Source organism: Aspergillus alliaceus (assembly GCF_009176365.1).
Source record: "Aspergillus alliaceus strain CBS 536.65 unplaced genomic scaffold BDW43scaffold_21, whole genome shotgun sequence".
NCBI lineage: Eukaryota > Fungi > Ascomycota > Eurotiomycetes > Eurotiales > Aspergillaceae > Aspergillus > Aspergillus alliaceus.
Window position 1 is genome coordinate 187,457 of NW_022474704.1, and position 13,242 is coordinate 200,698.

A 13,242-nucleotide genomic window follows, 5' to 3' on the forward strand; every position below is an offset into this window, starting at 1 on the left:
ACCTACCCATTAAGAAAAGAGGCTGAGATTGGGCATCTCCATATTTGTGCCATGTTGCAATTAGCGTCCTTATCATTATCAATGCAATCCACTGCCATCCACGAAAGCGAACCGGCTTCCATTCTTTCCTTCGGAATACCCAAATTTAGGACCAAAATCATAACCCCAAACAGATCTAGAAACTTTATCACGGCCCCGGGGCCCCTTAGCTTACCCGCCGTATGCGACATGTTCACTGGAGGACTTTTCTGATACTTTTGGTAGGAAATTGAAGATTGACCGACGCTTCGGAATGAATCACTTATGGATCTCAACGTTAAGGTCCGAAATTGGCTGTGGAGCAGGCTGAGTGGGTGATCTTAGCTGTGCTATCGGAAATCTACTACTCTGTAACCCTGATATCATACGAATAAATGGCCCTTTGGCCCTCCTGCCGCGGAGCAAACCCGCCTTGCCGGCCACAATGCCACACGTGCAGGTGGTGAAGAAATACTCGACTTCTTCCGCTTTCTGGTGAAAGAATTTGACATATGTCTCCGGGATGTTGTCCCAGAAATCAAGACCGGGGCCACCGAGGAGGATGGCATCGAGCTTGGGGCAGTCCTCGAAGGTGGTGTTGGTTGCAGCGTGAAGCCAGTCATAAGGGTCACGCTGTCCAGCGTCAGCACGAGGTAGTGGAACTCGATGTCAAGGCCTTCATTTGAAGTGCCTTTTGGGAGATGACCTGTTCTTTCAAGTGTGGTCGACATCTTTTTGGAAGCTGAGGTCAATAAGTCGATCGGAGTGGCAACATCGAGGAGTTGGAAGTCGTAGAGGACGATACCAAACTGAAGTGGAGCCATTTTGAGGTGGGATCTGGAGCAATAAAGGAGCTTGAATGAAGATTGACAGAGAAATGTTGTCTAGCTGTGGACGAATGAAGCAGAAATAGTATGTGGCTCTTCATAGTTTATATAGATGCTGAATATGTCTATAATATTGAAGAATATCTCGGTATTTATTGCCTTCGTACAATTGTTAAACTGATAGAGTTGATGTGCTTGCGTCTACTGGCTTAGGAATGTTTTTAATTTGAGGCAGATTTCATGGCCACGAGAGTATACAAAATCTGTATTCTGCAAGAGTAAGTCACTGCTAAGCTCTATTCGTCCCCCATATTGTTATGTCTGCGCCCCTGGGGGGTCTGAAGACCTGTGTCTGTGTATTGTATTGCTTGGTGTATTGATAACGCTCCCTCTCCTTCTATTCTTGGTTTTTTTTTCTTAGTTTGATGAGTCCGAAGAAATATTGTATAGACAATAGAGTAAAGCAATGGCCGAAGTAGGTCTTGTTGCTTTTGCAGGCGTATTCCAAAAGCACAGTTGCTTTGAAAGATAAATGTCGAAGCCAGTATATGTCACAGTCCCTCTACCTACCATGACGGGGCTTGAGAAGCAACCAAAAACATAAAGACAAAGAAACAACGATAGAAAAAGCCGTGAGTAAACTCCTAATAATACGCAGCAAGCCCCCAGGAAGTCCAATTGTATCACAGAATTTAAAACTCCCAATCCTCCTCAACGGACTTGATAGCCCACTCGAACTTCTCCCGCAGTGACTTCGAGAAGAATTTTTCGATTGGGACGTTGAACTTCTTGCTGAAAACCACCGTGAGACGAGGGTCGATATAGTTCTGTGTGGTGTTAGAAATCCTATCGATTCGAGACCGGGGTAACAGAAACTCACAATCTTGGACGTTCCAAGGGCCACTTCTTTGTTATCTTCCTTATCTTGAGCCTGCAATTCCATCGTCTCAATACGCTGTTCAAGCTTCTGGATGGCGGTCTCAATCTTGTCAACAGTAGGGCCTTTGCCTTCAGCTTCCACTTTCCCGGTCTTGTTCTCTTTGTTGAATTTCTTCTCCATGTCCTTAATCACTTCCAGTCGTTTCTCAAGTTCGGTGGCCTTCATTTCCTTCTCCCCTTCGGCCGCGAGCTTCTCGTTATCCTTGTCGAACTTCTTCTGGATCTTCTGCCGTTGTTCTTCAATCAAGAAAGCCTGATGCTCTTTGATCCACTCCTTGTCGATGTCTTCGTCGATTTCGAAGAATTTGGCTCCCTTCTTCTTCTTTAGATTGGGCTCCAGATCAAGCATCTGCTGCTTGAGGCGCCATCTTTGGTAACGAAGACCTTTGATCTGCACAACGGGGGCGGAGATCGTCAGCATCTTTGGAGATAGAAATCTCACTCGGTGATGTAGTACTTACCCTCTCACCCATCTTCTCCATTTGATTAGCATGGGATGCAGTAACTGTCCGTTTGTGATTGCAGAGGATGGCCACTTTACGGTTGGCATCATTGTAAGCCTTGACCTTTTCTGCAATGGTACCGGTCGCGTTCATTTCTTTGAGGAGTGTTCCCATTGTGTGAGAAGCGTTGTAAGTACGGAACACCTTCGCCGTCAACCCAGACATATAATTTGAAAGATGTTTGTTGAGCGCAGATGTCTATGAACAGTGACATGTTAGCGTCCAATATTGAAAACAACTGCAGCGCACACGAAACTTACCGTTAACCGGTCGAAGATTTCATCACCTTCCTTCTTAGGCGCTTTCTTGAAGATCTTTAAGTTTTTGAAAACCTGCTGATCGACTTCGACTTCGTCGTAAAATCGGATACTGTCCTTACCAAGGAAATCAAAAACAACCTTGTTTGGTGGCTTGAGGGTGACGTTCTCGTATTTCAGAGAGCAACAGCCAACTGTTTCGGCCTCGTCTTCGCCCTTTTCATTACCAGCACGAAGGGCAAACTGATCTATCAAGTAGACAGCTGTGGCCTTCTGTCTCTCTACCATCAGCTCATGTTTCAAGTTCTTCTTATAGTCCTTGCGAATCTTATCGATGTGGTGCTTCAATTCACGAGCCTTCTCGAACTTCTTGTAGTCGCTCTGACCCTTGACATCGGAATTCGCTGCAAGCATAACGTATTTGTAATTGCCATTGATGTTCTCTTGCCACATAGCAAGCCATGTGCCTTCTTGATCATGCTTGACTTCTTTCCAACGGTGGCCTTCTGGAGGTGGGGGTACAGGGGCGTCCTTTCCGATATTTATAGTGATCTGCTCAGGCTGAACTCGAGCCTTAACACGTCCCGTCTTGGGATGTTCACCACGACCACGGAAAAGCGAAGGGGGTTCAACACGGAAATTTCCAACTTTCTGCTTACGGCCATCCCACATGCAGAACATATAAGGAGCTTCTTCAGCATCTTTCTCAGCCTTTTGCTGCTTCTTCTCAGCCGGTGGGAGGCTCTTCTTTTCCAGGCGTTTCATGTCGTAGTATGCGAAGATTGGCTGGAAATCACACTTGGAGAAATCCTTGATATCGACCTTGTTACCCTTGGAGTCGGTTGCACCACCAGTCTTCTTAAGAATATCCTTGAAGTCCATGAAGAAGTTCTTTTGGAAGGTAGGGTTTTCAACATGTTGAGTCGCATTCAACATACTTCCGAAGAAGCCCGCTACCTCTTCCGCATCAGGATGAAGGTTGACTGGAACACCATCGTATTTCATTTTAACATCCTTCGGGAGGGGTTCGTACGGCGGGGGAAAGACAACGCCGTTGTGCTCGAGAGTCGTCCACTTGATTGTTCCATCACCCTTCGTAGGATCTTCCCACCACCTATATTCCTCCTCCTCGGCCTCTTCAGCTTCCTCACTCTCTTCCTTCTTAACAGGAGTAGCCTTCGCGCTTCCCTTCTTCGCAGGGCTGGATTGCGCAGAATTTGGCTCGGTCTTTACCTTTGATGTTGATGCTCTCTTCGCAGGCTTTTTAGCATCCTCGACCGGCTCCTTCTTGACGCCGTTGACTGGCTTTTTCTTGTTCGCTGCCGCCTTTGCGGACTCTTGTTTGCGACTAGCTTGCGCGTCCTTCTCCGCCTTCTGTTGGATTCTCTTCTTCTGAGAAGCTAACTTCCGTTCGATGGGGACATCCGAATCAGATTCATCGCCTATAGCAGTCTCAGCAGCTTTAGGCAGCTTTCTTCCGTTAAGAGCTAGAGGCACATCTTCATCGGTTTCTGGATCTTCGTGCTTCGCGGAAGTGCGACGGCGCTTGCTCTGTCGAAAGGTCAGTTGCTGAAACTAACACTGGCAGCGCCGCAAATTAAGGGATTCAACGAAGGGACTGGCGCGGGCTGATTCTGGCGTACCAAGGGCTGATCATCCTCCTCACTGCTCTCTAGTTCGGCATAAGACTTCCTTTGGTCAACACTGATTCGCGCTCTTCTTTTGCTGGCGGCGCCGTTGGCTTGGGGGTCTGCATCCGTCATTTGGACGTCACCATCTTTCTGCACTGGTCCAAAACGGTTTGATATGCCAGGATCGACATGACCGTTTGTCTCCGTCGCATCACCCATGGTCGCGTTGCTAGGGGTTACTAAAAACAAGGTCATGGTGTAAGAAAAGCGGATTCATGGCAATAGTTTGAGGGCAAAAGAAAGGAGACACATATTGTATTGAAGGTCAGGTAATCTTGTGATGATGCGGAAGACCCAGATGGGTAGCTGGCAGAGCTGGGAAGTGTAGAAACTCACGAGTAGATCGACCGTTCGCTTTCAAAAGTGGGGTATCGTCCTCCGATGAGCTCATGATCCTTGAATACGAGTGGATAGGCAAGCGTCGAGGAAAGAGCGAAGCGTATAGGGGATCTCGAAGGGCGGACTTATAACCCGAAGATGGCCTGCCCAGCCGGAAGAGTAGGGCTTGCGCTGGAGAGAAGGGTGAAGTCAAAGAGATTCTGACCAATGGAAAGACTGAGAAGACCGAAGATGTCAGGAGAAGAGTAAATACATTGACTGGACGGGGAGACAAGGTGGCAATGACGAGAAGAGTGAGACAAGAAAGAGAAAAGGGCTGACAGGTTGACGGAGGAAAAAGAGAGGAGAGAAAGGAATGCGATGGAAAACGAGGCCGTCTTTTGGGGCCTGAGGCGATCTCTCACGTTTCTCCGGACCGCCAGCCAGTCTGGTTGCGAGGCGGGTCCCTGCCTGAGGCGAGCAACACAAAACAACAGCGTCATTGACAATCTGCCCCGAGGCTGGCTGAGCGTGGATGCCTGCATGCCTGAATAAGAATGCCGGAAATTTCGGCTTAAGGATTGTGCGCGCTGCACAACAGGCGGTCCCGGTGCCCCCGACAACCTTCCCCTTTGGGCATGGTGCGGCTATGTTCCCGTCTGCCGGCTGTCGGACGAACAGAAACAGGAGTCCCAAGTCAACGTCTTCTCTTCCCGCTAAAGCAGAGGTCTCACTACCCACCCTCGCGGCTCTCCCCTCTGACCCTTTCTATCGCTGGTCATTATTCCTTGACCTTACGGTCCGACCTCATAATGTTCTCTCGTGCTGTTCGCCCGGCCGTCAGGGCCGGCAGTGCTGTTGTCACCCGGTAAGTTCTCTTCCGGACCTCTTCACACCCACCTAGACACTTCGTCCCAAAACAGACCTTCAGTCATTCGCAACAAAAGGGAAAAAAAATCATGGAAACTTTGGGATCCTAGGAAGTACGTGTTGACTATGATGGCGAATTGCTAATTCCTTGAAGCACTGCTCCTCCCAATGCCGCCAACTTCGCGACTCTGCGTGAAATCGAGGGCCGTCTCAAGTCCATTAAGAACATTGAGAAGATCACCAACACCATGAAGGTCATTGCTTCTACTCGTCTTACCCGTGCCCAGAAAGCTATGGGTGACTCTCGCGTCTACGGAGAGACCTCCAATACCGTTTTCGAGAAGGCCGAGACTAAGCCCCTCGAGGACAAGAAGACTTTGCTCGTCGTCGCCAGCTCTGACAAGGGTCTTTGCGGTGGTATCCACTCCGGTCTGAGCAAGGCTACTCGCCGTATCCTCCAGGAATACCCCGAATCCGACATCGTGGTTCTCGGCGAGAAGGCCAAGGCTCAGCTGTCCAGAACCAACCCCAACGCTCTCGTTCTGAGCTTCGCCAACGTTTGCAAGGACATCCCCACCTTCGCTGATGCCCAGGCTATTGCCGACCAGATCGCTCTGCTGCCCACCGACTACGCCAGCGTTAAGATCATCTACAACAAGTGGCTCAACGCGCAGAGCTACGAGCCCGCCACTGTTGAGGCTTACTCGGAGGAGGCCATTACCAAGTCCGGTTAGTAGTCTCTTGCCATCTCTTTGCTCGTCTTACGGCCTGGGATACTAAGCTTTTTGCCTCAGCCAACATCTCTTCTTTCGAGATTGATGACCAGGCTCTTGCCAACCTCCGTGAATATGCTCTTGCCAACAGCTTGTTCTGGGCTATGGCCGAAGGCCACGCTTGTGAAATTTCTGTAAGTTTTTGATATAATGTACGAAATCTGAATGAATGCTAACCTACCAATCTACAGGCTCGTCGTAATGCAATGGAGGCAAGTATCACTTGAAATAGCTGTGGTGCGAATTGACCCTAGACTAACGTATATTTTTTTTCCCACAGAACGCCTCGAAGAACGCTGGTGAGATGATCAACAAGTGAGTACCGCTCAGTAAACAAATTTAGTCCTAATTTCTAATGCCTTGTAGGTTCCAGATTCTGTACAATCGTCAGCGTCAAGCCGCCATTACCGGTGAACTCGTTGAAATTATCACTGGTGCCACCGCCAGTGCGGACATGTAGAAGCTTTCATGATGCTTCAGTGGAAAGGAGTCGACATGTGTGTAGACTTACTCTTAAATACCTAGCTAGATTCTTATCGGCCTGTAAATCAGTCTATTCATCTTTCTTTTGTCTCGTCTTTTTTCTTCACCGAGTATTGGGAGCGATTGTAGCTGTCAGCCATTGCTCTCTCTTTCTTTCCCTTCCCCGCTTTGCCCCTTCGCCAATCCACTTTTACTATCTTTGACGCCCCCTAAAGTTATCTGTTTGTACAAGATGGTGGTTTTCTGAAGTTTAGTATAGGATATTCCTAGACCTGAGACAGGCAACAATCGATTGCCAGTGACTGCTCTGTTTATTCTACACCCAACTACCCTATTCACGATGCAGAGAACCCCCATCGTCTTTCACATCTTACTTGAATGTGTACAGTGAATGATGATGCGTCATATTTACATTCGAGCTTCCCATCATATACAAGCCCTCAATTTTCAATCCTGGAATTCCCCTACACCTCACAATACCTCCACCTCTTGAGCTGAACCCAAAGCATCTCCATCCCAAACAGTTCCCCGAGAGATCTCACCATGGCCCCAACATCCAGAAGAACAGTGATGAACTGCTACGAGATCCTAGCCATCTCTCCAAACGCAGACTTGAAAGACATCAACAGCGCCTACAAGAAGCTCGCACTAAAATACCACCCCGACAAAACAACAGCAGATGACGCCCTTAAGTTCCGGAAGGTACAGCCTACGCTCACCATCTTAATCCTTTGCACATATATATCACTTTGCTTTTACTTTTCACCCGTGCAAACTTACTGATGTACTCTGAAGATCCAGGCAGCCGTGGAAATCCTCCGCGACGAAGCCCGTCGCGAGCAACACGACGCAGAACTCCAGAGTAGCCGCGCTTACGCTTACATGTATGAGAACATACCTTTTACTAAGAAGGATACTTCTTCGGGGTGGTCTGCTACTAGTCCGGATTTGTTTGCTCTGCGTAGTATGCGCGGCCGATACATGTATAGTTATGCGAATAGTGTACATATGGATCCGAATTCGCCGGAGTCCCAGGAGGAGATTAGGCGGTGCGAGAGGGAGCGTGAGTATGGGGAGCAGCTGAGGCGGGAGTGTGAGCAGTGGGGGGCTTATGGAGGGGATCCGGGTCTTTCGGGTATGACCTGGACTTATGGGCCGGCGGTGGAGGAACAGATGAGGGAGGCTACACGGAGGGAGGGTATGCGTGTAAATGTGATGCGTGATGAGGAGCAGGTGATGGAGGGTGAGGTGTTAGAGGAGGATGTTGAGCCGGAGAGTTTTTTTGAGCGGAACACTGCTGATACTAACGGACAGTTTGGGTTTGGAGAACAGGTTGGCGAAGAAGAATATGAACAGCATGAGAAAGGTGGAGAGTACGGAGGAGAGCAATATTACACAAAGGGGGAAGAACTCGGAGGAGAATGGTATGAAGAAGGGGAATATGAAGGGGAGGAAGAATATGAACATTATGAAGCTTGCGAAGGCGACGAAGATTACACAGGGTACGAAGAGCAGGAAGAACATGGAGAGGGAGAAGAGTATTATGAAGAAGGGGGATATGAAGGGGAGGAAGGGTACGAGGATGACGATGAATACGACGCGGCTGGAGGATACGATGGAGCAGAAGCAGAGAAGGAGGATGCGAAGAGCGATCCCGCTGATTCTGATTCCATTACATCTACGCAACAGACTCAAGCCGAGTATGAAAGCGCACGGCAAGCTCCAGCCTCAGACACCGAGGGTTTGCTTGACATGGAGAGCACTGGGCAGTCGGTCAACATAGCAGAACACATAAGTACCATCCTCGAAGCATGGTCGGACACAAACGAATATGAAACCTTCCACAGTCTGGGTGACGAAGACCAAGATTTCTCTCATAGTGACAATGCAACTTCGCATGGCACGCCCTCCGTTGAATCTCCGCCACGCTCGCCTTCATTCATCGACCCTTTTATCCCTCACTTCAAAGAAAAGCTCAACCATCCTAGCGGCCGCTATACAGAAGACGATCTTCATGCCGAACTCAGAGGTCTTGTAATGGAGTCCTTCTGTGGCTGGATTGAAAATATCCGCCTCAAGGTTCCCGGCGCTGAGCACGCAGAAACCGTGGAGAGCCCAGAGCAGTGTCGCCACCTAGGGTTTTGGGAGAAAGAATTTGGGTCTTCGGAGTGTGAGGTGTGCCATAGATGGATGCCCATATACACACTTTCCTGTCCAGGTTGCGGAATCAAGGCCTGTGTGAGATGTAAGTTTGAGTATGAGAAGTGATCCGCTCCAATTTTCTTGCTTGGGTTACGGCGATCTTACATCGGAGATATGCTTGATGACACGTATAAGCGCTGATGTTTTCATATATTACGCTGAAAGTTAAAAATGTCTTGTTCCTGGATTTTCACGATGCAGATATTTTGTCCTACGTTCAACACAATAAACTGTTATCCAATCGAGATTGCAACTAAGCATCAAACAGTGACCGTCCAATGAATCTCGTGCATCTAACATATAGATAGCCTCCATAGAGACAATCCTTAGCCCGGGTACATTTAGGCTTTCTCTTCTTCAACATGAATCTCTATAGCTAGTGCACTAGTTAGACGAGCCAAAGCTTTGTCAAGGCCTAACTCATGATATATGCAGCTTGATGTTCAGAGTCAGAGACAGCCATTCCCTCAGAGCCCAATATGGCATCCGTTTTCTCCAGAGACAACTGTTTCGTTTCTAGGACGAGAAATACAATGGAAAGCGCACCGAGGAAGGCGATGAGCCCGAAGAATATGTAAGGGCCATATGTGATGTCCTGGAGCATATCAAGCGTGACCTGACCCACGATAAACTTGTTCGTCCAATCTGATTGGAGTAGCATGTTAGTATTTAGATGTTCTGTCAAGATTCATACATCTCTAAGAAGCGAGAAACAATGACCAGTCACTAGCTGAAGCATCCAAAGCCATTCCCTTTGCCCGAGCACTCAAGGGCCAGATTTCAGCGATGATTATCCAAGAACATGGTTCTAGCTACTGTACTAATTGTACTTCACTCATTAGGGCTAGTGAGTTCACCCCAAGAATATCCGAAATGGATAACGTATAGCCACGCCATAAAAACGCAAGCCCACCCATCGGCCGGATGTGACTCCGATTGATCTTGGTGTTGGCCGAGAATGGCTGCGATAATGGTGTGACAGGCTACCATGTCGATGGCGCCGACAACCGAGACGGCCTTGCGTCCTAGATTATTAACCAAAATAACAATGGAGATCTTCAGTATATGAGCTCCGTGCATTCGTTATTTCTATGTGTGGGGGCTTCTCACTTTTAGTTCGCTTTTCGAACAGGCCTTGGGCCTTGATCTCTAGAAATTCTAGCTGAAGAAATGGATCATCTTCTCTCAACCCACCGACACTCGTAAGGGCCCTCTTTGCTTCATCTTCTCGGTCATGATGAACAAGCTATCGTGCCAAGATGTTCACACCAAATCCAAGAATTACAGCCGGAACGAGTTGGAGCGCCAATAGCAATAGCCATGCGGCGGCCGGGGCCCCCTATATCGTTCGCCCCTTAGTTGATCCTGGCCAGTCAAGAAATAGAGAAGAGAGACTAGGAAAGTACACATTAGCTTACCAGGAAGAAACCTAACACAATTAAATTAGTAGCACGAGAAAGGCTAGAACTCAAGATAATAGTCAATGGAACTCTGGAGTGATTTCCGAACAAGCTGCCTACCTCCCCACTCCCATACCGGTGATGATTCGGCCTCCCAAAATGTTCGACGAGCTTCCCATTGTATTTTCCTGCAGAGAACACTAAAATAAAAAGCACCGAATCAAGCCGAAGCTCAAGCATAGCTACTCGTAAGTTTAGCTAGCTATCTAGAAAAAACAATAAAACAAATCCTAGCCCTATGTGTACTGTGCCTGTCAACCACCCTTTTTTGGTCTGGTGGGTGGCCGCATATCCCATCTAATCGTTGCCAATACATCGACTCAGGTGTTTTGATCAAGAAGAGACTAACGCGTTGCTCGAAGAGATACATTGTCTACTACAGATCCTGGAGCTTTAGACTTGACTCATCCCAGTGCAGACCTTGGAATAGCTTATAGACACCAGAGAAGACGCCCTTCCAGCAGTGCCTCACCTATTAGCTGTGACTCTTGAGGATCTATATACACCGATCTGGTTATATTCATAGAGCCTGTCTTCTCAAATAAGCCTCTAAATCGATTCCAGCAGAGGCTAAAAGGGTAAAATTATCGTCCAAGACAACAACATCACCGAAGACTTTCCGATTCTTGATCAACCCAACTAGCCCATATAAGCTCTTGAGATTTGCTCTGAGTTTGCGCCGCGGCATCCATCTCCCGCGGAGGTATTAGCACCATCACCCATGTTGTGGGTTGTCCTATGCTGGCAGACCCTGTACAGTGGCTTCGCAAGTTAAGAGGTATTCATCGGACAAGTAGAAGAAGAATAACAATAACTAGTGTTCCAGGAATTGTAGAAGGCGCAAATCACAGAAAATATATGATTCGCATAAACAGGCGCATCCAGCGCCTTCAAATCATTGTCCTGCATGAATATTCTAGTCAATAAGCTCAACTCTGTGGTAAAAATGGCTAGAGGGGTACTCATAATTTATATGCGATACTGAAACCTTGACGGCTACAGAACGGATATATCGCTCAATATCTGTGCTGCGCACAGGTACAGCGAGCAAAAGGCGGCGAGGCCTAAAACGATAACAAGCAATATGTATAAGATGCCAAATGTTCAAGGTCAAATTAGACATTATTCTTTTTTTTATCTCTCTCTCTACCTATCAAATCTATACACCACAAGTTCGCGGTTACTATTCTCGCCAACCACGTACCTCTCATTTCCGCAAATCGTTCCTTTACCTATGAGCTCAAAGACATCGTCCTGTTTTAGAGTTTTAGTCGACAAGGGTGTTCGGATGCTCAGGAACATCTTTAAGTCAAAAGGCCATGTGATAGGTGACAGATGGAGGCAGAATCCGACCTCAGCGTTCTTGTCATATGCTTCGGAAATGACAGCATACCATGGTTCATCGCCGATGGCAGAAGTAAGAGGTTTTGTCTGTAAGCTATTGTTTCCGCGGTAGGGAGGAAGCACTTGATCATCATACCGCCTCCAGCAGGGTCCCTCACCAGTTATTGGAATGCTCGTGATTTGCACCTGCGATGTCCATTCTGTCGGTGACACCAAGCGATCGACTGGCCCTGTGCACAGGTTCTCGACAATATCTATAGATTGATTATCATCACTGATGTTCAAGCACTGCACCCCGGGAAACCCTCGCTGCCTGACAGAGTAGAATCCTAGCTCCCTGAATCCAAAACGCGTAATGATAGCTGGGCCGGTGTCTTGCCCTTCAGCTCGCAGACGCCCGGTTGGGTCCAAGGAGGGTCGGTAATCTGACGGCTTTGAGATATCCCAAATAGACAGCGACTCGATGGGGGCATCGTCATCTGCAGTGTACAGACTGCGATTGGGCTGCCAAATGTAGATGGCATAATGTGTCTCGCTGTGCGTGGAATAAAAGCGATCTCGCTCGCTGAGTGGGTGACCAAGGAACATGATCTTCCATTCATTCCGAAACTTAACATTCCATCCACTAGAAGCCCCTACCACATCAAAAGATGAAGCAAAGTGGCGATGCACCCCATCACTGTCATTCAACCAATGGAAGGCTTTGGGTTCAGCCCATTCGACAACGAGCACCCTTTTCTGCAGTCGTATTCTGCGTATCACCTTGCCTGTGATAATGAAAGGAATCATGAAACTCCTGTCACTATCTAGATCCAAGAGTACAAGGCACGAATGGTCGGCGCTCGGATACACGACCAGGCCATCCTCGTACGACCAAAATGACTCTGGAAAAGGGCAATCAACGCGCTGCATTAGGTGGCTAGCATGGTTCTCCCAGGGTTGCACCTGGAACCATTCTCTTTCCCCAGTTGATCCAAAGTCGTCGCAAAGTTTGTATTTCTGGATAGATCTGGGTTTCCCTTGGTTAAGATGATCATATCTGGAGGCAAGCTGATCAAAGAGTCTGCACCAATAGATGCCATCGTCTGTAGACTCCAGTGCACAGTCAAGCTCCTCACTGCGGAGTTCTCTGACTTCCTTCGCTAGAGGGAAGAACCTTTTCAATAGAGGGATCAGATTTGCGGGGTTCCCGAAACATTGACTCCAGCATTGAGAGACAAGGCGGCAACGGACAATATCTCTGGGAGTAAGGTAGTTCAAAATCATCCAGAAAATCTCTCGTGGCAGCATAGACATGCCCGGAGCTTCGCAGCCCTGAGAATTTGCTGGGATGTCCACCGACCCCACTGCCATGGTGAATGCGGGGGTGGGCTATGGGGCTTCTTTTTCAGGAACGGCGAAGATATATGATTATCAAGCAATTCAAGCTCATTTTCAGAGTATATGCGAGGTGTTCCTGGGCACGGTTCAGGTTTCCATGAAAGACAAATACTTTTTCTTGGTTAGGTTATGGTCAGAAGACACTAGCCACACTTGCATCATTTTGAGTTCATGGCG

The 13,242-nt window shown here is 48.1% G+C and overlaps 5 protein-coding genes across 5 annotated transcripts; 2 read left to right on the forward strand and 3 right to left on the reverse strand.

Moving 5' to 3' along the window:
* Nucleotides 1-316: 316 nt before the first annotated feature.
* Nucleotides 317-842, reverse strand: BDW43DRAFT_310972 (uncharacterized protein; the record flags this gene model as incomplete). Its single annotated transcript, XM_032047087.1, has 3 exons — nt 317-345; nt 408-651; nt 792-842. 3 exons carry the CDS (start codon nt 840-842, stop codon nt 317-319), a joined length of 324 nt encoding a protein of 107 aa, XP_031900459.1.
* Nucleotides 843-844: 2 nt separating this feature from the next.
* Nucleotides 845-5,061, reverse strand: BDW43DRAFT_275663 (DNA topoisomerase 1). The gene is made up of 6 exons (XM_032041878.1): nt 4,572-5,061; nt 4,188-4,414; nt 2,548-4,095; nt 2,246-2,485; nt 1,726-2,175; nt 845-1,672 (listed from the first exon to the last, which is right to left on the reverse strand). The coding sequence occupies exons 1-6, from the start codon at nt 4,624-4,626 to the stop codon at nt 1,538-1,540; spliced, it is 2,655 nt and encodes an 884-aa protein (XP_031900460.1). The 5' UTR covers nt 4,627-5,061; the 3' UTR covers nt 845-1,537.
* Nucleotides 5,062-5,365: 304 nt separating this feature from the next.
* On the forward strand, nt 5,366-6,656 carry BDW43DRAFT_300167 (F1F0 ATP synthase subunit gamma; the record flags this gene model as incomplete). Its single annotated transcript, XM_032044852.1, has 6 exons — nt 5,366-5,421; nt 5,578-6,152; nt 6,218-6,330; nt 6,388-6,408; nt 6,477-6,511; nt 6,563-6,656. 6 exons carry the CDS (start codon nt 5,366-5,368, stop codon nt 6,654-6,656), a joined length of 894 nt encoding a protein of 297 aa, XP_031900461.1.
* Nucleotides 6,657-7,015: 359 nt separating this feature from the next.
* BDW43DRAFT_82622 (DnaJ domain protein) lies at nt 7,016-9,122 on the forward strand. The gene is made up of 2 exons (XM_032050567.1): nt 7,016-7,381; nt 7,475-9,122. Exons 1-2 carry the CDS (start codon nt 7,223-7,225, stop codon nt 8,945-8,947), a joined length of 1,632 nt encoding a protein of 543 aa, XP_031900462.1. The 5' UTR covers nt 7,016-7,222; the 3' UTR covers nt 8,948-9,122.
* Nucleotides 9,123-11,480: 2,358 nt separating this feature from the next.
* Nucleotides 11,481-13,149, reverse strand: BDW43DRAFT_82694 (F-box protein). The gene has a single exon (XM_032050568.1). It carries the CDS (start codon nt 13,036-13,038, stop codon nt 11,488-11,490), a length of 1,551 nt encoding a protein of 516 aa, XP_031900463.1. The 5' UTR covers nt 13,039-13,149; the 3' UTR covers nt 11,481-11,487.
* Between the last annotated feature and the right edge of the window lie 93 nt (nt 13,150-13,242).